We start from the raw sequence: 25597 nt of genomic DNA on the forward strand, positions 1-25597 counted from the left end.
CTTGCAACACATTGGCTTACTTTATCAGTTGACTTGTGGACTTGCTTGAGATATCTTTGATATTTTTGTTTATGGTACTGTATGATAGACTATGGGATGTGTGTGTGTGTGTGTGTGTGTGTGTGTGTGTGTGTGTGAGAGAGAGAGAGAGAGAGAGATTGTGTGTGTGTGATTGTGCTTATAGCTGCATCAGCAAAATTGCAATTTTCAAAACTATGACTGACAGACCAGTTGATGATATATTAGTATGGACTCACTGGGTTGTAACCTGTGAAGATCCGGGTTAGAATTGGTCTTCATCAATCCATGGTTATATATCTCCCCTTGAAGATCTCGGTTAGAAATGGTCTTCAGCAACCCTTGGTTGTCTTCCCTTGAAGATCTGGGTTAGAATTGGTCTTCAGCAACCTATGGTTGTCTTCCCTTGAAGATCTGGGTTAGAATTGGTCTTCAGCAACCTATGGTTGTCTCCCCTTGAAGATCGGGATTAGAACAGGTTTTCAGCAACCTATGGTTGTCTCCCCTTGAAGATCGGGATTAGAACGGGCCTTCAGCAACCTATACTTGTCTCCCATTGAAGATCGGGGTTAGAATGGGCCTTCAGCAACCTATACTTGTCTCCCATTGAAGATCGGGGTTAGAACTGGTCTTCAGCAACCCAAGGTTGTCATGAGCGACTTACAGATCCGATAGTCAGACACGCAGACATGGCTTTGTATCCCACAGGCGTAGAATGCTGCTTATGATGTCAGTCACTGGATTGTCTGGTCTAGACTTGATACTTTACAGACTGCTATCATATAGGGTGGAAAATTGCTGAGTGCGGCATTAAACAACAGACAAAACAAAAAGTCATTGGGTTATTATGACACAGTGAGCTAGATCACAGCACCCATTCAATCATTTTAAGGTCAACATGGTTTGTTTAGAAGTACTACTGAATCAAACTCCTCCCAGGTGTCAGTACATGTAGTGGTATAGGGGGCTTGTACTGAAAGTAGCTTTTTTTTTATCCCCCGCAACGCGTTTTGCGGGGGGTATTAAAATAGACTATGTCCGTGCACATTTGTCTTTTCCGGAGCAGAACTCTAAAACCGTTCAATATTTCTTCACCAAACTTGGCACAAACATGGATCTGGTGGTGTACTGGTGCCTTTTGGTACTTTTGGAATTCTGAATAAAATATTTTTGGCGTTTCCATGGCAACAAGTTCGACTTAGACTGAAATTGGTGATAGTGCTCTTTTCCGGAGCTGAACTCTAAAACCGTTCAATATGTCTTCACCAAACTTGGCACATAGATAGATCTGGTGGTGTACTGGTGCCTTTTGGTAGTTTTGGAATTCTGAATAAAATATTTTTGGCGTTTCCATGGCAACAAGTTCGACTTTGACTGAAATTGGTGGTAGTGCTCTTTTCCGGAGCTGAACTCTAAAACCGTTCAATATGTCTTCACCAAACTTGGCACATAGATAGATCTGGTGGTGTACTGGTGCCTTTTGGTAGTTTTGGAATTCTGAATAAAATATTTTTGGCATTTCCATGGCAACAAGTTCAACTTAGACTGAAATTGGTGGTAGTGCTCTTTTTCGGAGCAGAACTCTAAAACCGTTCAATATGTCTTCACCAAACTTGGCACATAGATAGATCTGGTGGTGTACTTGTGCCTTTTGGTAGTTTTGGAATTCTGAATAAAATATTTTTGGCATTTCCATGGCAACAAGTTTGACTTAGACTGAAATTGGTGATAGTGCTCCTTTCTGGAGCAGAACTTTTAAACCCTTTCAATACTCTCCTTCCACTGTTCTATGTACACACCTAAATACAGTCAGACCTCGTTAATACGAACACTTTGGTTTTTTAAAAAAAACGTTCGGATAGTGAAACGTTCGTACTGCTGAAACCACAGTATATGCACCGAGTTACTTCCCCTTGATATCTTTCCTTACTATCGAGACTCTGAGGTCATAGATGAAGCCTATGTTTATGAAGGAAATTATAATCCTACTGTTGATAAATATGAAGTTTATTTTTATAATGTTATTCAAAAACTATGGCGATTTTTTTCCATTTGTGACATGTCATAACATGCCAGTGCCTTTTTCTTTTATATTTTCATTTTTACGTCATCAGAAAATTATTATAAAAAGATTTCTTAAATAATATGTATGGTTGCCTATTTCCCGATATCAGTGGCTTTCCGCTCGGTAACATGACATAACAACGGAAAATACCTCCGTTTTGAGGCGTCATTATGAATAACATGGGAGGCCGAATCGTTTGATGTTAGGGGTATCGTTGAAAGCTCTGAACATCAACAACATCACTGAACCCTTGCCGAGAGTATTTTCACAGTTGTAAGAAGCGATTTTATTGGATAAAAATTGGTTTCTAATGGCGGCTTTTAAGCTACAGTCTGCTATAAGGGTGCGTGATTGGTCAAAATCAGACCGCGGGACCTAAGGCAGCCAATCATATCCGCGGCAATGGATATCGATCCTCGTAAAAGCGAAAACTTTTAGATTTAGGCGAAAGTTTTGGGTAAAATAATGCTATTTTGAACATATTAAGCAAGAAATCGCTACCTATTAGTTTATTCATTTTACATCGTTACTTTGCTCTTTGACAATGTTACTGTGGACCCGCTGCGAAGCATGTGTCGAGAATCGTTGTTTTCAATAACATTCGCGAAAAATAGTTTATAATTTTAATTCGGTACCGAGCATATATTTCTGGATTGAAGTCTTTCCCAAAACAGCGTGTTCGTCGAAATTTCCTATCACTTATGATAAAGGGATCAAAGGGATGAGTAAAGCTAAATTAAGCTAAACAAACAACGTGTCACTTTGAGTGGACAAGTCAGCAGCGGTCAACTTCAATCGTTCGGATTAACGCAGCTGTTTACAACTTAATTAGTCCAATCCGTTCCGACTGACCAGCGTTCGGAGGCGGAAACTGAATCATCGGACTAACGAGGTGTCAATTATATACAATATATAGGGAGATGATTTGGTGCCCGGTGAGTAGCGTTCGGAAGTCGGTGGATTTGGATTAACGAGGACCGGATTACCGCGGCCTGACTGTATTTGACATAATCATAACTCGTAGACATAATCAATGAAGAGTATTTTGCCATTGCGGGGGATATTGATGACTTTGTCTTCTTGTTTACCTTTGCTTTGAACACTGAGGATCTCCCTGTCAGCAAGATAGCACTCAAATTACAACAAGGATCCATTGTTAATATATGTAGATATTACCTAGCATTACATTAAACAAATTAAGTACAACAATATTTTGATGATTTGAAGCATTGTTAAAAAATGTTACAATCTAAATGGGGGCTGTAAAGTCAGGGTATGAAACTTGCAAAAATTACAGCCAGACCAGAGGGTTGGTTAGATGAAAAACTTGCCAGCCCTGACCAAAACTTACCTGCCCACAAAATTTTTAGGTTTGACAAGCGACGTAGTTTATCATCCAGTTGGAATTCATTATTTATTTTACGAGGGAATTAATAATGATTTATCATCCTGAATGACCTGTGAAGATCCGGGGTAGAATAGGTCTTCAGCAACCCATGCTTGCCACAAAAGGCGACTATGCTTGTCGTAAGAGGCGACTAACGGGATCGGGTGGTCAGGCTCGCTGACTTGGTTGACACATGTCATCGGTTCCCAATAGCGCAGATTGATGCTCATGCTGTTGATCACTGGATTGTCTGGTCCAGACTCGATTATTTACAGCCTGCCGCCATATAGCTGGCAGGTCTTCGGACGCCCAACCGTCGGGCAGGTGAATTTGAGACGCTGGTGAAGTCCAAGCCACATCAGTCACATGAGATTTCTTTATGTAAAATTTTAACTAATATTCATCTTTATCGAATTCAAAATAATCTCAAGTACAAATTTCCTTGTATGGTGTCATTGACAAAAGTATGGTCTATAAAATCACATGTTAATTATGTTATTTTATTCTTCTTCTTTTTTAATTAGATCTAGCTGGATTTGCCAATTTTCCTCACTTAGAATGGATAATATTAATCTAAATACGGATATTTAGCAGTTACTGCACTGGAATAACAGTTTCTGCCATTTGGACATGTGTTAATAACCCTATTATTGCTTGAGTAGAATATCCACCTGAAATGGTATTTTCAGTGTATACAAGGCAAGGACATGGTGCTTTGTTCAGTTTATATACTGAATATACCTTGATGTAGTGTAAATATGTCATTGAAACAGTACATATATGTGTGCATCAATTATTCATTAGTATTGATTTCTCGTAGATGTATGTCATTCAGTAGTTGATGAATAACTTTCATATGCTTCGTGATAAGGCATAGTTATTATCCACCTGGTTCCATAAAACATCCATATGTACATACTTGTTCTAATGATATCAGTAGTTGATGAATAAGCGTCCTACTGTATATTGTGCTTATACAGACACTGTTGTTGATGTTAGACATACTGCATGCATTGTTGGTTTTATTGTTATCATGCTGTAAGCTTCTCAAGATGGTTTTCAGTGTGACATATTCCAGGTGCACTTTCCAGAACATTGCTACATGACTGAAATAATGCCAACGTGGCGTTAAATTATAGTTCATTCACTTTCAAAACAGCAAAGTGGTGATATGAAAATTATCACACATCTATATTTACACATTTGTTACAATGTTGGTGAATTGCATATCAGGGTGAAACACTTGGACAGTATCAGTCTTTATTCCCTATGATAATTATGATAGCAAAAACAACAATAATTATAAAAACACAGTTTCAACTGTCCTCATGTTTAATCTGTGTGGTAGTTTGTAAAAGTTATATATTATTTGATATACTTTGTGGGCTCTGGGGCAGCCTCGTAGTTAAAGCAGTGTTGTTGCAGTCATGCCAAAGGCTTGTGTTAGATTATTCACATGTGGAAAGTCCTTGGATGGGTGATTGTGTTTGGCAGCTTGACTCCTGAGAGTATCTAGGACTTCAGTCCTGCCCCATAACAAAGCATGTGTGATACATGTGGTCTCACTTAAGGCAAGTGAGTTTGTTCAAAATTGCCTCTGTTCACCCTGCAGAAAATGGGTACCAAGTAGGGTAGGTCATGTGACTATTAACCTTCTAGCGCCTAACAGGCAGCTTGGGTTATCCAGGATAATAAGAAGCTGTGCCTTGTTTAACTCTTTGATTCATTGTTAGTGCTATGAGCATACCTGGTCTGGAATTTGGTGCTACATAAATGGACACATTATTATTATTAATTATTATGTGGTCCGTTTATACTTGTGTGGAATCAAAAGCACATCTTTGGTATTTGAAGTGAAAATGAGTGAGTGAAGGACTTTAGTTTTACAGCGCTTTTAGCAATATTCCAGCAATATCACAGTGGGGGACACCAGAAATAGGTTTCGCACATTGTACCCATGTGTGAAATCGAACCCAGGATTTCAGAGTGATGAGCGAACGCTTAACAACTAGGCTAACCCACCGCCCATTTAAGTGAAAACCACAGGTGAGTGGGTATTGTCGTATATTAAGTGAGGGGGGAAATCAGGAACAGACTCCACATATCATAACCACAAGTGGATTTGAACCCAGGACTTAGCCTTCATGAGGTAAAGGTGTATCCTGTAGTATTGACAATGCTTGATTTCATGATATCCTGTCCTGTTGTAAAGTATCATGACTTACATCAATCAGAATTTGGTTACTTATCACATTCTGTTACAGATGTCTTGAAAATTGTTGTCTTCATTTCAGGACTCGTCCACCGCCTCTACACCTGATGCGTCCCCACTCCCATCACCCATCAGTACAGATGCCCACCACCACTTCCCCAGCCCCCCAGCCTCCCCCGAGACGCCGCGGCGACTAAGCTCAACAGTTGGTGCTATACCTGACCCCGCCATCTCCGCCAGCAGACGTAACATGGTCCAGAAGAGGAGGCGGGATGTGAACCACAACTCCCACTCCCAGAATCGGCAAAATGCCAGCATCAGCCCCATGAAGAACATGTGAGTATGGCATCTTAAATGTGCGTTTATGGTGGTCGTTTTAGTACTGTTGCAATAGAATATACACTCATGTGCCAAAATTGTTTCAATTTTTACCGATCAGTGGAAAGCGATGAATTTGAAGACGTTTTTATTTCGCGTCGCATCTCTTGGTAGCGTCAGGTTTTTCCCGTCTTTTATAGTTGATATCACTTCCCGTCATCCACTTTCGTGTACGCAATTTCGGAAGTTGATTTGTCGTCTGCTTCGCTGTGACACATAAACAATAACAACCATGTCCGGACACGGAAAAGAGATGAGTAATGACACAAAACAGGCCATTATCAATATGATAAATGATGGATATAGATCAGCCAATGTTTCAAGAGTATTGAGCATCCATCCTTCTACTATTTGCAAATTTTTTAAAAGATATCGAGAACGTGAAAATATCGAAAACAGACGTCATTCTGGTAGACCTGCAAAAATCACAGCACGGGGGAGTAATCAACTCTCGATGATCGTTAAAGTTAATCGCCGGAAATCTTAGGAGGATATTACTCATATTTTTAATCAGTCTGTGCCACAACCTGTTTCTAAAAGAACTGTTCAAAGAAATTTACATTCACTGGGATTTGTTGGACGGACTGTTTGCAAAAAGCTGGGAATACGTGAGGTCAACAGGAAAAAATGTGTGGCATGGTTTAGAGGAAAAATTCGTTGGACTGTTGATAGGGACTGGAGAAAGGTCATCTTTACCGATGAAATGACTATTGTTGTTAAACCTGATGTAAGAGTTAAAGTGTGGCGAAAGTGATCAGAAAGATGGAGGGGTGAGTGCCTCGGGTATTTCACTCAGCGAATAGGGCGATCCATAAAGTTGATGATGTGGGGGTGCATTACGTATTACGGTGTTGGGTGTTAGTCTATGGAAACATGAACAGTGCTAAGTATATTGATACACTTGACAATTTTTTGTGGCCTGTTGTTGTAAAGCATTTCCTTGACAAACCATGGCTGTTTCAAGATGATAATGCACTGATGCATCAGTCTCGTGAGACGGAAACATGGAAACGCAGGAATGACATTCCTCAGCTACCAAGGGCAGCACAGAGTCCCAATTTGAACCCAATCGAAAATGTTTGGCTTGTTTTGAGAAACAATGTGAAAAAAAAAAATCTACGATCAAGGGAATGTTTTACATTCAGAGACTGTATGGGTCGCTACCTAAGCGTTTACGACAAGTACTGCTCTCAAAGGGACACATAACAAAATATTAAAGCAACAGGACACAGATAAAGTAAGCAACACGTTCTTTATTATCCATAACCGGACGGGACCGAAATGTCTGCCATCTTGAAAATTGAAACAATTTTTGCACATGAGTATACACTACTGCAGTAACTGCACTACAGATAAAACTATTGCAGTAGTGAGCGAGTAAGATTTTATGCCGCTTTTTGCAATATTCAAGCAATATCACGGTGGGGGACACCAGAAATGGGCTTCACCCCAACCCAATCAGATGATATGTCAAGATAAATATGAGCCATATCATCATTTGCGAACAGTTGATTGTGTTGTTGCAGGTTTTTGTTGGCCGGTAGTCCAAGCCCTGGCTGCGCAGAAAGTACCTCCTCATCGCTGTCAACAACACTGCCAGATGAGTTTACACCGTATCGGGAAACGAAGTTCCTGGAGACAGGCGATATTCAACAGAGTTGTCACTCCTGTACAGGTCCCAGAATCTCCAACTTTCTCTGGTCAGTTCAGTCACAGGTGTTAGAAATACACTACTCAAAAGAAACCAATAACTACCAAGTTCTTTCATATTACTATTGCTTTGGCCATGACAGATTACTATTGCTATATGAAAGAATCAGATATTCTTGTACTTCTTTCAAGTAGTATATATAACTGTTATTCCATGGCTTTAAAGACTTTCCATTGGCTCCTTTGAGGTAGCTCCAGTAGCTCCAAAACTTTCATGTTTCATTCACAGGGATGAGAATTTTTTCGCGGATCTGCGGAATTCCGGGAATTTCATAAGGCCAAGGCCATTTTGTGAATCGTCTAAATTCAATAGATGCTAACCCCCCGGCTAGTTTTCAGAGTTTTTCTCAAAACTTTATTCTCATCCCTGCATCCATATGGTAATAAGTTTGATCACAACACTGCCTGATCGCTGAAAACAAATTTTGGGTTGTGTGGGGCTTTAATAAGGGCCCATATTGTCACTTTCCAGAACACTTGGGGCTCTAACATATGTTATATTTGGGATTACACTTTCTTAGTAAAGTACAGATTCTAGTACTTTTTGGGTTGAGTCCCATCCGGGATTTGAACCTACACCCTCAGAGTCAGGTACTTAATCGCCAGCACACAAAGTCAGACACCTAGACCGCTCAGCCACCACGGCTTCCACCGTGGTTAGAATCTGTACTTTACTAAGAAAGTGTAATCCCAAATATAACATATGTTACATTTGACCACTTTCTAAAATGGCATTGTGTATTTCACTTGGGGCTCTTATGGCGAATATTGTATTACAGTATAAAGTAATACAGTTATAACTCACAGTATTCTCCAGACATGCATTCATGTTGGCCTGTAATTGAGGTACATAAAGTTGTAATACCAATCATGGCTATGCCACGTAAACCATCATCGTAAGACACATAAACCAGTATCCTTTGTGTAATTCTAGCCAAAATCTGCTGACAGACAGCAGTTGCCACCAAATCACAAAGCAATCAACATATTCTGATTTTCTGTCATCGTGCATGAATAAAATAATAAAAGATGCATTTATTAAGTTGTCAACAAGTTTTCAGTTAGTAGCAAACATCTAGACACATTTCCAACACATTTGAGCACATTTGACGCGGATTTATTGGAATTAGTTGTGATTTCATCCTTCTACTGCCCCAGATGAGACGCATAGTGACTACGACCCTCCGCGGACACTGACACCCACTAAGATCAGATGTCTGTGGAAAAAGGCCATCTTGGAAACGTTGCTTCTCATACGCATGGAGAAGGAAAACCAGTCTCTGAGAGGTGAGGCCCTGTTTGGGTTTTGTCAGATTATGTCTGTGAAAATGATAGAAGAGGATAGCCAAGTTGTTAATGATTCAAGGAAGAAATATACAATTATTCTTGTTACTTCAGTCAACGTTTCACTGATCTTTCAAACAGTTTATTGATGCATCTCAGACAGTTTATAACCAGGTTTTCATCCATATTGGCTTCAGATGACCTAATAAGCTGGATGACTGGATAAGCATATGAAAACTAACAAGCTTTGTCACTGAAATGCATAAGAAAGATGCACAATGGATGATGAAGTTTGAAATAATCTTCTCAATATTTCAGCTATCAGCAGCCATAATAAAGGTATCTATGAGTGTGGATTGAACTAAATTGACTGGATGCAAACTAACATAGATATTATTTTGTTCCTAACATGCTGGTTTTACTGCCAAAAATTCGCTTATGAGGTCCTTTTTATTAATTTGAGAATGTATATAATGTATGTGTGGTACTGGGCCTTTCTTCGAACTCCATGTATTGATATATATATTTATGGCAGTATGGAGTGGTGATGGAGATTTGTGCTGGTGAAGGGAATAGCACAAGGTATATAACTAATTATCTGTTGCTGAAGATCCAACACTTAATGAAGATTAAAATCCTAATGTTATCAAAATAAGATCTTAGTCCTTATAACCAGTACACAAATATTTGACGACATACTGTGATTGGTCCTGTGACATCAGATTTTTTGCAAAAAATTGCCCTGCCAATGAAATGACTAAAAGGAGTTGACCAAAGCCAATCAGAAAGCAGCTTTCTCTGGTTTTATGTGAGAAGTTATGAACCAACATCTCGCTTCTAGACTGCTTATTGAAAAATATTTTGAAAGAAAATTTCAAATAAACAAATGAAATTTCTGGAATGGAATGGCTGCAATTCGTTGGTTTCACATTTCCTTTTTCGACTCACTGTGTGCATGCGCAGAGTGTGTAAAAATATCCACTGGCCTACTTCTGGTTTGGTCGTATGCTTTACCGAGTGTAAACACAGTCTAAAGAAAACCAAAATCAAAACAAATATATAGGTAGTTTTATGTCGAATGCAACTGATCCCAATTGGATTATGAAACAATAGCTAGGATTAGTTATATAAATAGCTTAATTTATGTTAACAAGCTGTGAAGCCCATTTCTGGTGTCCCCCGCCGTGATATTGCTGGAATATTGCTAAAAGCGGCGTAAAACCAAACTCAGTCAGTCAGTCAGTCAGTTAACAAGCTAACAAACTCTTGTATATAGACATCTCACCATCACCGTCCTTCCCGCACATCCCCTTCTCACAACTAAAAAAACCCCACATCTCTGATGGAATTGCAACCAAAATGGGACATCAATTATTGAAAAGCATAGGCAAATGGAAGTATGTACTCAGCATGCGCACAGCGAGTTGACAAGTAATGTGAAACCAACGAATTGCATGGCAGTATTCCCATTGGCTCTAAAAAGTCTTTTAATGATTCTAATATTTATCCCTTTGAAGTGATCATTGTTGTATTTTGCAAATATATGTTATATAGTGTTAAATTCCAATTCAGTTTTAACATGGTAGCCACAGCAGCCATATTGAATCTGTGGTTCAGATTTTATATGTGAGTGTAGGAAAATGCAACAAACTTATTGAGCTGATGTGTCAGTTTCTTTGAGTGTTTTAAGCTGATTTTACCAATAATCACCCAACAGCTATAATTATAAAGTCTTCACATTAGTAAACACCATGCATGAGATCTCACATTTAATTTTGGAACAGTCCTCTATGTACAGGTTTTATGGAAACACTTGACACCTACCTATTTCCACCAGTCAAAGACAGACAGCAGAGTGTTAACCAGTAACATGATTTAAAAACATGACTGAAAGCTGCAGTGATCCACTTGTTGAAGTCCCCTGTCGTGATATTGCTGGAATATTGCTAAAGGCGACGTAAAACTAGACTCACTTACTTGTTGAAATACCTTGAACTTCAGGTGAGCTACAGACCCTTAGATTTATAAGAATGATTTTGAACTTTTTATAATTTAAAAAGAACTGATCCAAATAAATATCCCACAAATGTGTGTATCACATGGAGCCCTACACAAGGTTGGTGTTACTCCATGTTGATGCTGTATGGAGCCTTGTGCAGGGTTCTATGTTGGTGTTAAAAGGAGCCTTGTGAAGGGCTCCATGTCGGTGCTACATGGAGCCTTGTGCAGGGTTCTATGTTGGTGCTGTATGGAGCCTAGTGTTAGGCTCCATGTCAGTCTTACATGGAGCCATGTGTAGGGCACTATGTTGGTGCTGTATGGAGCCTTGTGCAGGGTTCTATGTTGGTGTTAAAAGGAGCCTTGTGAAGGGCTCCATGTCGGTGCTACATGGAGCCTTGTGAAGGGCACTATGTTGGTGCTGTATGGAGCCTTGTGTTAGGCTCCATGTCAGTCCTACATGGAGCCTTGTGAAGGGCACTATGTTAGTGCTGTATGGAGCCTTGTGTTAGGCTCCATGTCAGTCTTACATGGAGCCTTGTGTAGGGTGTTACATGGAGCCTTGTGTTAGGCTCCATGTCAGTCTTACGTCGAGCCTTGAGTAGGGTTCTATGTTGGTGTTACATGGAGCCTGGTGAAGGGCTCCATGTCAGTGCTACATGGAGCCTTGTGTAGGGCTCCAACTTATCCTGATATGGCTCCATCTTCAATACTGCATGACCCCTGTGACAGTGTATTTAACCAACTATTTTCTTCTGTCCGCCCTCGTAGGCTATTTCATACTGTATGGCTCACGGTCAGTAGTGGTGTTCAAAGGTAAGGATTCATGGAGATTTGTTGACGTTTTGTTTTAGTTCCCGGAATAGCCTTGTTGTATTCACTAACATAAGCCTGGTTTGTTTAAAGCAATTCCCAACAAAGTCTGTTTTAGATGAATCACCTAGAACAGATTTGTGTTTGTTCAAGCCTGCTTTGGTTCATCTTCCTTCCAACATCATGTCATGCAGAATGATTCCCGTTTTGAAGAATCCATTTAGATATAGCAGTTTGAGTGTTTATATAATCCAGAGAATCCTTTTTTTTTTTTTTAAGTTGATAATATGTTATGCACATAGCTACCAATTTAGTAATTTAGAACATTTCAATTTTCTGTAAAACAAATTTTAGTTGTAGAATATGATTATTGATATATGTTTTTGTGTATTACTTAAGACTCTGCACCTGTATGTTTTTATAACTGTATCAAATGTAAGCCAAATCCTTATGGTTCTATGTGTTCCTCATCAGACCAATTTTCTTTCGGATTCAAGGCTGAAAGTCGTCATGCTGTCCCATGCATGATGTTAGAGGGTACTTATGTGGGTGTTGGAGGAATGGGTGGCCTTCTAAGGCCAAATCGCTATGGTGTGTTGCATCCCTTTGGCAAGCCAAAAACCTGTGATTTGGGTTAGAATTCAGGTTAATGTTGATTCTGTTTCTAGGTTGGTGGGTTTCACCAAAGTGATAAATGTGGGAGATCTGAATCTCATTGGGATTTCCTCCCTCATCTTGAGACTCTGTGCCATGGCTGGTATATTGTTCAAAACAACATTAATCCAACCCTCCAATACAGGTATTAAGAGGGGCATTGACATCTAACAGTGTGATAATGCTTTGATGGAACACTACTGTCAAAGTCCACATTGGAATTTCAAAGCAGAGCAAACCTTATGATAAACATGACTATGATGAGAATCAGGTGATTCTGTATTATTGTAGAACAGTTAAAAAGAACATTGCTCATACTATCAGCCCCAGATTGGGCTGATGCTGATTTTGTTAATTAATGACCGCCAATATCTGACTGGTCTGTGACACAACTGTCTGTCTTAATTGATTTTCAGTGAGGCATGGGTTAATGCTCATATCATCATCCATTGTTTGTGTACATCATATGTAGAGGTGTGATAAAGATGTACTATTGCCCGCCGTGACATAACATTCATATACCCATACTGTACATGGTGAGATATATGCTCTTGCTTGGTGGCTTAACATGGAGGGCATTCTGTATACATAGCCTGCACTGTCAACATTTGTAAGATATTTCTTCTGCCAAATTTAAAAAATTGTGAATATGTTAAATATATGTTTTTGTTATTGATAGCTTGAGATTTCAAGTTTTGGACCACAAGCAACATTAATAACATTAATATTCCTAAATGAAGTGAGATGGCTGCTCTTGTTTTTATGTGAATCATCCAAGCAGCAAAGAGGATTTATTTTTTATTTATGTGTTTATTGGTTGTTGTTTTTAAAGAATACATACCCTTTGAGGTCGGGTTAGAATATTGGCTTTCAGTAACCCATGCTTGTCGTAAGAGGCGAGTAACGGGATCGGATGGTCAGGCTCGCTGACTTGGTTGACACATGTCATCGGTTCCCTGTTGCCCAGATCGATGCTCATGCTGTTGATTACTGGATTGTCTGGTCCAGACTCGATTATTTACAGACCGCTGCCATATAGCTGGACTATTGCTGAGTGTGGCGTAAAACTCAACTCACTCACTCACTCATTTAAAGAATACAATATTACCATAGACACTTTACAGTTAACTATTTTAACCTTTTTTAGGACCTTTTCAAGTTTATTTTATACCCTTGATGAGTTATGTCTCTGTCATAACTTCAGTCCTCTTTAATTAAATTTGTTTGCAGTTCCCTCAATTTTATGCAAACAATTATATATTCAGTCAACATATAAAAATAAGTGGTATATCTGTGGCAACAACAACTTGCTAAATATATGTTATGCCTGGAGACCACTTATCAAACCAATCCCAAGAACATTAAAAGACGTGATATTTCGAAAAGACTTATGATAAGGTTTAGCAATGGCAAATAACCACTGGCAGTGGTGATTAGTTCTGTCAAAACTTATTTGCACCAACTGGTGGTTGATGCTTTTGAATGAAATAGGACATGCAGATTCCGGCTCCTGCTTCAGATTCTTAAAACCATGGAAAACATCATATCAGTGTTAAATAGGCTTACAGAGCAGCTGCATAGATAATTCCTGCATGGGAAATAAAATCTTATATTGATAGTTCCTCTAAGCTTTGATGTGAGAAGATGATCAGAAAGGATATAAGAGAGTTTTGTGTTTCAAGGCCCTGCTGTTGACAAGAAGCCGGCAATAACCTTTGAAAATCTCCAGATCAATAAAGCCTTGTGGCAGTAAGATCCATTTGTTGTGTCCATTCAGGCAGAAGTACACTATGTCCTGATCAGGATGAGCTCGTGATGTTAACCATGACTAACAACCAACTGTTGAATCCATAGCTGATCTCAGCTAAATAAAGATTAAACCCTGTTTTATCAAGAAAATCTACTCTAGTCCAGTCCTGTCAATACTGATAAGGTGATTAAAGTGCCGAGGTACCTGCCATGAAAATTAAGTCTTACTTAAAAATATTAATCCTAGGTAGATTAATGCAATGAACTTCATCAGAAATACAAATGATTATGCCTGACAGGGCAGTTGTAAGTCTATGTATACAGATTAGGTGTGTATATATCAGGATTACTTCACCCCCACACGTTTGAGCAGTCAGGGGCGGGATAACAAAAGATTGGATATAGTCTGTTTCTTGATAACCTATATCGACTGCTCAGCTGGTGTATATACATGTGATTGAACATTGTTGATGAGTGTTACGATTGTTTTACATAGACTGAGCAGTATATAAAGGAATTGTTTGAAAAGAGGTGATAATTCAATGTTTTAATAGTATTTTCGATGTAGACAGCCAAACGTTTTTTTAGAACATATTGGTATTTGGAGTTCTGTGTTGTATCAGTTTGCTTTTGTGAAAAAAGTATGCTTAGGTGGCCACCATGATAAATGCTCATTTAGTGTAAATGCACTGTAATAGGTTCATCAAATATCTCCAGATTGTTTACTTGAACTGCTGATGTCAACTCCAGAGAGATTATTACTTCATGTGTTTTCATTGTATACTCATGGAAAAAAGGAACACATTGTGATGCAATTGAAGAATATTCACCTCCTAGGTTGTTAAACATGCTGCTTTCATAGACCATAAATCAAATGGGGCAAGAGGTCAGTCACATATTGTGGAAGACCCAATTGTCAAATAATTAGGAGTATGAACAGATGGAACATTTTAAAGGTAACAGATGCTTTTATGTTTAAAAACATTCACGGCTATTTTTGCGCTGGCTGTTATAACTGTACCTCTGGAATGGTAAATGATTTAGATTTACTGAATCTTCATATGGATCAGAACTGGGCAGCTCTCACACAAGGCACTGGCAGATAAAAAAAATATTTACCTGTCAGTAAATATATCTGAACTTACCGGTACTGTCATATTTGAAGTTAACAGTCAGTGGAGTTTGTCATTTGTCATTAGATCACAATGAATGGACTTCAGTGAAGCATAGAAAGTGTAATGCAGATTAGAATCGCAGATCTATTTGGGAAACTCTATGGGACAGACTGTGGCTCTGTGTGAGGACAAGTCAATATCAGAATCATTCATAAAGAGCAGCACAGAAATAACCCAGATATTTCTTGGCCCTGAAAAATATAGTACTTGGTTCTTTTTAACACTTCCAAATGCCTAATGTAGGCACACATGTATGTCAAAAATGTTCCATGTTCCTTTTTTTAATTCCATCAGTATATGAACACAATATTATCCTACAACTTGGCATGTTCTGTATAGTGTTATTTGGAAACAGACTATAGTATAAAATCTGGTGTTATTAGTAACCTCAGATTCCTCAAGTTGGCACAACTGGGTTGCATGTTTTATGGTGGTGATGAGGTTTTTGATGGTACTTCCATGGGTGTATCGATACATTTATACAGTGCTGTATCTTCATTCAGAGAAGCTCATGAAATGGATTTACAGGATTGGATTGTGATATACTAAGCATTCATTGTTCTGTGTTTGTATTAAAAATATAAAATATATGTGTGTAAAATGCAACACAACTATAGACAGCCTTTGAAATTCACATTTTGCTATGTGTTGTGTCAAATGCTTTACGTGACAATATGTATCGTATCACCCTTGTTACCATAGTTACAGGTATAGGAAACATGGCTATGTTAAGATGAAAAAATGATAAGATTTCATCACTGGTGCTGTTACAATGTATTAAATCTTACTGAATATTCGTAAGCAAAGATAATCTATCTAGTTTTATTTTCTCTATATCTGCAGACAGGAATATTAATTAAACATTCATAAATACAGACATTCTCACCATATATCATATTTGTCTATATGTATGTATAAATAGCACGACATTGTGGATGTTTAGATATGCAGCTTTTAAAAGGTAAATTCTATGTTGTAATCATAAGCACAAATAACCTTGCCTGATCTCACAATGATGAAATACAATGTCACTGAATGTATTGCAAAGCCAGTTGAAACAACTGCTTAACAGTTGCCCTTAGGGGAATAGCATGTGAGATACTTAAAGTTAACTGTAATTATCTTGATGAAAATGTTTATTCTTAATCAGACCATGTTTAAATATATCATTCATTTTAAGGATAATAATCATATTCAGATACAAATAAACAGTTATAATATATTAATCAGTAATTTTATTGTCCATAAATAACAACATATGAATGGAATGACAGTCTGTTATAACTTTGTCCTGTAGTTAATGACATACACTGTATGAGTAGAGTACATTCTGCATGCATTGCATGCATCAATGGTTAATATATCAGAGGGCGGTGGGGTAACCTAGTGGTTAAAGCGTTGGCTCGTCACGCCGAAAATCCGGGTTCGAATCCCCACATGGGTACAATGTGTGAAGCCCATTTCTGGTGTCCCCCGCCGTGATATTGCTGGAATATTGCTAAAAGCGGCGTAAAACCAAACTCAGTCAGTCAGTCAGTAATATATCAGATGCGTACATATGAGTATGTATGATAGGTAAGTCTCATACCCAAAACATAGATAATACTTTTTTATGAAAAACTTCAAAGCGGACTGGAGAGATCAATGTTCAAAGTTCATATTTACTTCAATTCAGAGGTCTTTTTACTTTACATTCAATCCTATATTGCAAAACTAAACATTAAAGCCTTTTCCCTATCATTTTTTATTTAAATACAAGTCACCTTTACATATCCAAACATTAGTTCTTACTATGCAACATATATATGAACATGAACATGACATTTTTCATGAATAGCTTAAAAATATTAGCCCATATCTGGTGTCCCCCACCGTGATATTGCTGGAATATTGCTAAAAAACGGCATAAAACCATACTCAGTCAGTCAGTAAAAAATATTAAATATTAAGTAGATTGGCAGATAGCTGTTGGTAATTTTAGGTTTTGAAGGTCATGGGAAATACGGAATAATAATTGCCTAGTTAACATGGTGTTACACTACACAGTGAAGTAAATGGATTCAGTTGAATATTCGGACATGACATTATATGAGTGGGTTACTTCTTCTGCAGCTCGCCAAGATGAAATGGACCAAAAACGGCAGAAGCTCGACTACCAGGAAGTGACGCCATGTTTGAAGGATGTCACCAAGGTGTGGGAGGAACTACTAGGCGCCGAACACAGGATTACAACCAAAATAGCTCAAGACAAACTACTGGACTGTGTCAAGAAGGGTATGTGTACTTCTGTATAGATCCTGAACCCAACCTGATGGAAATTACGGGTTTGAAATGGTACCCAGCAACTGGTGGTTGTCATAAGAGCTGAAGGAATGGATTTGGTGGTTAGATGGCTACTTGGTTCATTTTGTACCTCTGTGCATGACAATATAGGACATTGTTCATAGTAACTGTTACCCTGTGGGGATTCTGAGTTCGAATTGGTCCCCTGCCACCTACGAGATAAGAGGTGACCAAATGGAGCTTGTGGCGAGATGTCTTCATGACGTCTTCATTGAACCTGAAGGTGTGGATCATTGCTCACAATATTGATCATTCAGTTGTGTGGTCCAGATGTGTGTATGTATTTGCATGTCATAGTTATGTAGCTGAAATGTATATATGCCGTTTCAATAGGGGTAGGGGCTGTGGGGTAGCCTAGTGGTTAAAGCGTTGGCTCGTCACGCCGAAGACCCGGGTTCGAATCCCCACATGGGTACAATATGTGAAGCCCATTTCTGGTGTCCCCCGCCGGGATGTTGCTGGAATATTGCTAAAAGCGGCGTAAAACCAAACTCAGTCAGCCAGTCAGTCAATAGGGGTACATGCAATTAGATGTCACATGACCAGAAACTAGCGACATGTGCATGTGAATATTACGTTTATGTGAATGATATAAACCATTCTTCAATATCATACAGTTATTTTTAATCATGCACATATCAGAAGTATTTTAGGCTCAAAACATTTTGATAGCCCCTTGTACAAATGGTTAGTCAGGTGAAGATGACTTAACAACAAACACAAAAGATCTTTGAATTGCATTTAGAAGTGATGTATACACTCGTACCAAATATGCTTCTAGTCTGCTCATATGCTGCTAAAAAATATACTACCTTAGTATTATGAAATAACGTTTTGTGAGTAGGATATGACACCTCTTCTACAGGAGAGGCCTGTAGACTATTTGAAATACTCAGTGACCTTTCATTGGTTGTAGGTGTACCACGAAGTCTTCGGGGGGAGATCTGGAATCTGCTGGGTGAACAGCAACGTCTCCACAATGCCAGCTGCCTCATGCAACTCCCTCGCCACCATCTGGCCTACTGTGATCTCTTGAAGCAACTCACCACTCATCAGCATGCCATCCTTATAGATCTTGGTGAGAGTTGCCGCCTGATTGTCTGTCTCGCTCTGACAACAGTTTGAGTTTATAGTCCCATCTAATAGGGCTGGGACGGGTACTGGTACTCGAATCCGGGGTGGGTACAGCTGGAATCGAGTCCTATTTCTAGGAATCGAGTACCCGGAAAAGGAGAGAATTGTGTAATGGCAAGGGCAGATAATAACTTGTCCTTTTCATGATTGATGTAGCACTCATTTGCATCATTGGTATTGTCCGATTAATAGAGGTTATTATTAACGACTATAATATATCTGCGCATGAGCAGTGAGTTACTAGTCAAGTTACAGTAACAGCAGGAGCGAAAAGTTCAATCTGTGTTTTAAGCAGGAGTGTAAGTAATTGTGTTACTCTCTATATTGTTTAAACAAACGCAAATTATATATCCCAAGTTCAGTTTCAGTGTCTTATTGCTATCATTTCAAGTTTTCTTGAAAAATGTCTGTCAACTCGTGATTGAATATTCAGAAAGTTGATAGAAGCGCTTTATTCCTTACATTTCCGGGTACTCGATTCCGATTCGGGTAAGTATATGCGGGTACTCGATTCCATTTTTTCCTACCCGTCCCAGCCCTACCATCTAACAAGAACAGTCAACAATGCCCAAGATGCAGAATTTAAGTGGTTGCTAATGGGTTTGAATCCCGTAGGGCCCCAGTTTTGTGTCTTGGTTTGCCTTATCATGAGTCTCATCAAAGGTGTTAATATTCAAGATCAGCATCCATCTTGTAATGACACACTCATCTGTCTTGACAAATGAATCATTTCACCCTTGATGAGTATGAACTGAAATGTTTCTCTGTCGCTAGGTCGTACATTCCCGAGTCACCCGTACTTTGCCACACAGCTGGGACCAGGTCAGCTGGAGCTGTTCAACATCCTCAAGGCCTACAGCCTGATGGACCAGGACGTGGGCTACTGTCAGGGCCTCAGCTTTGTGGCTGGAATCCTCATCATGCATGTGAGTAGAGAAAGCACCTGCTGAATTGATTGAGCAGTTTATTAACATATGAAAATATGTGGAACATGAAAACAATAAAGTTTTATGGCAGGAAATGTGTTGCTCTGAAATCATGTCCAACTAACTACCAATGGACTATGTAAAATAATTATTTTTGGACCGTGCACAATACAGACCTATAGACCATATAAAATAATTACCTGTGAACTAATTACAATACTTACATATGGATCAAGCAATATTTACCAATGAGCCATGTAGTAATTACCTGTGGACCATGTGAAACTGATTGGAATACTGGACATTATTCTCAGAAATGCTATATCCTCTTAAAAATAGACAAATGCATGAAGATGAGAAAATTTGAGTCCAATGATCACTGTCTTGATAATAGCACAATAAACCATGTTTGTTTCAGCTTGAAGAGTGTGAGGCCTTTGAGGTACTGAAATTCCTGATGTTCGAGTTGGGCCTTCGACAGCAGTACCGACCCAATATGATGGCACTACAGGTGATTTATAAAAGGAGACTCCCACAAATTGTGTTTGGGTGTTATAGCTAAGACCTTGTGGGGTGATGTAGCTAAGCCCTTGTGGGGTGATGTAGATAAGACCTTGTGGGGTGATGTAGATTAGACCTTGTGGGGTGATGTAGATTAGACCTTGTGGGGTGATGTAGATAAGACCTTGTGGGATGATGTAGATACGACCTTGTGGGGTGATGTAGATTAGACCTTGTGGGGTGATGTAGCTAGAGCCTTGTGGGGTGATGTAGCTAGGCCTTGTGGGGTGATGTAGCTAAGACCTTGTGGGGTGATGTAGATAAGACCTTGTGGGGTGATGTAGATAAGACCTTGTGGTATGATGTAGCTAAGACCTTGTGGGGTGATGTAGATAAGACCTTGTGGGGTGATGTAGATTAGACCTTGTGGGGTGATGTAACTAAGACTTGTGTGGTGATGTAGATAAGACCTTGTGGGGTGATGTAGATAAGACCTTGTGGGGTGATGTAGATTAGACCTTGTGGGGTGATGTAGCTAGAGCCTTGTGGGGTGATGTAGATAAGACCTTGTGGGGTGATGTAGATAAGACCTTGTGGGGTGATGTAGATAAGACCTTGTGGGGTGATGTAGATAAGACCTTGTGGGGTGATGTAGCTAGAGCCTTGTGGGGTGATGTAGATAAGACCTTGTTGGGTGATGTAGATAAGACCTTGTGGGATGATGTAGCTAAGACCTTGTGGGGTGATGTAGATAAGACCTTGTGGGGTGATGTAGATAAGACCTTGTGGGATGATGTAGCTAAGACCTTGTGGGGTGATGTAGATAAGACCTTGTGGGGTGATGTAGATTAGACCTTGTGGGGTGATGTAGCTAAGACCTTGTGGGGTGATGTAGCTAGAGCCTTGTGGGGTGATGTAGATAAGACCTTGTGGGGTGATGTAGATAAGACCTTGTGGGGTGATGTAGATACGACCTTGTGGGGTGATGTAGCTAGAGCCTTGTGGGGTGATGTAGATAAGACCTTGTGGGGTGATGTAGATAAGACCTTGTGGGGTGATGTAGATAAGACCTTGTGGGATGATGTAGCTAAGACCTTGTGGGATGATGTAGATACGACCTTGTGGGGTGATGTAGATAAGACCTTGTGGGGTGATGTAGATAAGGCCTTGTGGGGTGATGTAGATAAGACCTTGTGGGCTGATGTAGATAAGACCTTGTGGGGTGATGTAGATTAGACCTTGTGGGGTGATGTAGCTAAGACCTTGTGGGGTGATGTAGATAAGACCTTGTGGGGTGATGTAGCTAGAGCCTTGTGGGATGATGTAGCTAGAGCCTTGTGGGGTGATGTAGCTAGGACTTTCTGGGGTGATGTAGCTAGGACTTTCTGGGGTGATGTAGCTAGGACTTTCTGGGTCGATGTAGCTAGAGCCTTGTGGGGTGATGTAGCTAAGACCTTGTGGGGTGATGTAGCTAGAGCCTTGTGGGGTGATGTAGCTAGAGCCTTGTGGGGTGATGTAGCTAGAGCCTTGAGGGATGCTGTAGCCTTGGCCTTGAGCCATGTTGCAGCCCGGGCCTTGAGGGATGCTGTAGCATGGGCCTTGAGCCATGTTGCAGCCCGGACCTTGAGGGATGCTGTAGCATGGGCTTTGTGGGATGTTGTAGACTGGGCATTGAGCCATGTTGCAGCCCCGGCCTTGAGTGATGCTGTAGCCTTGGCCTTGAGCCATGTTGCAGGCCGGGCCTTGGGGGATGCTGCAGCCTGGACCTTGAGCCATGTTGCAGCCCGGGCCTTGAGCCATGTTGCAGCCTGAGCCTTGAGCCATGTTGCAGCCTGGGCCTTGAGCCTTGTGGGATTTTGTAGCTGAGACCTTGTAGGATGTTGTAGGTAGGGCCTTGTGGGATGCTCTAGCTGGGGCCTTGTGGGATGCTGTAGCTAGGGCCTTGAGGGATGATGTAGCTAGGGCCTTGTGGGATGCTGTAGCTAGGGCCTTTTATGAAGCTGTGACTAGGGCCTTTTGCAGTGCTGTAGCCAGGGCCTTGTGAGATGCTGTAGCTAGGGCTTTGTAGGATGCTGTAGCTAGGGCTTTGTAGGATGCTGTAGCTAGGGCTTTGTAGGATGTTGTAGCTAGGGCCTTGTGAGATGCTGTAGCCAGGGCCTTGTGAGATGCTGTAGCTAGGGCTTTGTAGGATGCTGTAGCTAGGGCTTTGTAGGATGTTGTAGCTAGGGCTTTGTAGGATGCTGTAGCTAGGGCTTTGTAGGATGTTGTAGCTAGGGCCTTGTGAGATGCTGTAGCTAGGGCCTTGTGAGATGCTGTAGCTAGGGCTTTGTAAGATGCTGTAGCTAGGGCTTTGTAGGATGCTGTAGCTAGGGCTTTGTAGGATGTTGTAGCTAGGGCCTTAGGGGATGTTGTCTCTCAGGCCTTTTACGAAGCTGTCACTGGGGCCTTTTGCAGTGCTGTAGCAAGGGCCTTGTGAGATGTTTATGTGTTCTAATTATTTAAAAGAAATTGATACTTACAAACACTGATAGTATGATATATGACACAAAATCCATGATTCGATAGCAACGTGACATTGTTGTTGAATGACTGAAAATATTAGTAGTATCTGGTGATTATTATTCTTTAAAACACACACTTCCTATGTCCTTCAAAACCGTTACTTTAACTGTTCCATCCTCAGATCAAACTGTATCAGCTGACACGGCTCCTTCACGACCACCACAAGGATCTGTACAACCACTTTGAGACTCACGAGATCGCCCCTACTCTGTACGCCGCCCCGTGGTTCCTGACGCTTTTTGCCTCACAGTTCCCACTTGGCTTCGTGTCGAGGGTGTTTGGTGAGTTGACCTTTATACAGTCAAGGCTCATTTACTGAGGCCACTGTACCACTGGGTCCTGTACCACTGCTTTCCTGGTTATAATTTGTCCCCAGCAACCTATGATTGGCTTAAGACACGAGACCCATGAAGATCCGAGTTAGAACTGATCCTCAGCAACCCATGTAATAGGCGACTAACAGGATCTGGTGGTTAGGCTCTCTGACTTGGTTGACACACATCATTGTATCCCAATTGCGTAGATGATGCTCATGCTGTTGATCACAGGATTGTCTGGTCCAGACTCAATTATTTACAGACTGCTGCCAGCTGGTGGAACATTGTTGATTGTGTTTCAACATAACCAACCATAAAACACAACTTAAAGGATCCAACTTTATGTGATTTTTCTCATAATAATTTTCCAACTGTCATTGGGTCCTGGAACATTACTGAGTGTGATGTAAAACAACATTCACTTATTCCTTCAGGAATTAGGGCACAAGAAGTCACTTTTTTAAGACAGCGTTTCTTTCTTCTTCAGATATGATCTTCATTCAGGGCACAGATGCCCTGTTCAAGGTGGCGCTTGTGTTGCTAGGCAACCACCGCGAGCTGATAATGCAGTGTGATTCATTTGAGAGTGTGGTTGAATTCTTGAAAACAACCCTGCCAGACATGGTGCATGTTCAGATGGAGAGAGTCGTTAACCAGGTGAGATAAAATAACACGCAGATGAGGCATCAGTCCCATACCGTAGGATGGATTGTTTTACAAGGGGTGTGAGGCAGCATCATGACCAAAGCAATGGCTCATCTTTCACTTCCCCAAATGTGGACAATGTGTAAGAGCCATTCTTAGTCAAAGAATTGGTTCCAGAAACGTGTATGTCAGGATGGTGATGGCCGTGAAGATCTGTGTCAGAATTGGTCTTTATTCAACCCATGTTGTCGTAAGAGATGAGTTAGGGTATCGGCTGTTCAGACTTGCTGACTTGGTTGATGCATTTCATTGTATACCAAAAGGGTAGATCGGTGCTCATGATGTCAATCACCAGATTGTCTGGTCCAAACCGCCATCGTATAGCGGGAATATTGCTGAGTGCAGAGTTAAACATAAAAACAAACAAACAAATAGGATGGTCACGGCAAAGTTTGACACTAGATGTCAAACAGGCCCAAGGTTGGGGCCACTTTGTTGGGGCATCACTGTTTGAACTCAGCATCACTGTTTTAGTCATGTTCCAAAAGTATATGCTGAAATTGTTGCACCAGTTACAGATATTTATACTAAAATGAGATGTCATGAAATAATTTCCTAAATAGTCAGGTGAGCTTCAGAGCCTTGTGTCTCTATTTTCCTATTAAAATGTGGGGTGTGGTTCTTGTGCTTTACATTGAAATTATTTAGGTTTGGTAACAAACTTGACAACAAAATCCCCATAAATTTTCATGCTTTTGTTAGTCTGTAAGTTATAAGAAATTTACCATTTCTCATCCCCAGGCCTTTGAGCTGGACATCACAGCTCAGCTGCGATCCTACGAGGTGGAGTATCACGTGCTAAGAGAGGAGATGATGTACTCCCCACAACGAGGCGAGTCCGACCTTGTCATCAAACTAGAGGGCATTAACCGTAACCTACGGCAACAGAACATGGAGCTTCTAGAGAAGCTACAACAGGCTCATGGACAGTCGCACAGCCTCGAGATCACCGTGCATAACTACCAGGTTGGCGAGGCCAAACTCAAGTCGCACATTCGTACACTTGAACTGGAGAGATCTGCTCTTTTGAACGCTGTCACCAAACTGCGTCAACACGTTTCAGCAGAGGAGTATGAAAAGTTGGATCTCACTCTTCCGATTTTTTCGCCTTCATTGCCAGTTAGTCCTGTTCATGGATTCATTAACCATAGACTTCCTGTGTCCAAATCAGCCAATCAGCCGTTAGCTGATGAGCATGGTGGGAAAACTTCGCGACACATAGACAGTACAAAACAGGACCAAAAGCCCAGACACGCGGCACTTACAAAGCATAGTTCACATTAGCATGTATTGTGGTGTGGTGGTTGGATGGAGGTAGATTTGGCTTGGCAGTTTATTTTGTAAATGTTGATGTAACATACTTTGAAGTGAGCTAACATGAACTTATTGATATTTCTTGTTATTTCTCCACTGTGTTCATAGTGGATTGATCTGAAGATATTGAGAGATTATTTTTATGCTGAATCTCATATCAGTGCAATATGTTTGCTCAAGTCTTCGCTTGGGAGCTAAGAACAATTAGTGGGTCCAGTGCCAGCTATACAACATATGCTCAAGAACAAAAGATGTTATTTTATAGAAATCTGTTGGTTCTGCAAGTTGAAAATTCTTTTACTTGAACATAGTAGTGCGCACATTACTTCCAATATGATCTCTGCCACCAGTT

At 40.3% G+C, this 25597-nt stretch overlaps 1 protein-coding gene across 1 annotated transcript in view; it reads left to right on the plus strand.

Annotated features, from left to right (window-relative positions):
- Positions 1–25495, plus strand: part of LOC124287377 (TBC1 domain family member 1-like) — a 93897-nt gene extending 68402 nt beyond the window's left edge. The window contains exons 9-20 of the mRNA XM_046723940.1: positions 5765–6018; positions 7587–7760; positions 8705–8727; positions 8929–9057; positions 11824–11868; positions 17556–17717; positions 18703–18864; positions 19695–19846; positions 20265–20357; positions 23031–23190; positions 23714–23883; positions 24673–25495. Coding sequence (XP_046579896.1) covers positions 5765–6018; positions 7587–7760; positions 8705–8727; positions 8929–9057; positions 11824–11868; positions 17556–17717; positions 18703–18864; positions 19695–19846; positions 20265–20357; positions 23031–23190; positions 23714–23883; positions 24673–25215 — 2067 coding nt within the window. The 3' untranslated portion in view covers positions 25216–25495. The remainder of the gene's footprint in view (positions 1–5764; positions 6019–7586; positions 7761–8704; positions 8728–8928; positions 9058–11823; positions 11869–17555; positions 17718–18702; positions 18865–19694; positions 19847–20264; positions 20358–23030; positions 23191–23713; positions 23884–24672) is intronic.
- The last annotated feature ends 102 nt before the right edge of the window (positions 25496–25597 follow it).

This window comes from Haliotis rubra, unplaced genomic scaffold (assembly GCF_003918875.1).
Source record: "Haliotis rubra isolate DU_JTF1 unplaced genomic scaffold, ASM391887v1 Scf1, whole genome shotgun sequence".
Taxonomy (NCBI): Eukaryota; Metazoa; Mollusca; class Gastropoda; order Lepetellida; family Haliotidae; genus Haliotis; species Haliotis rubra.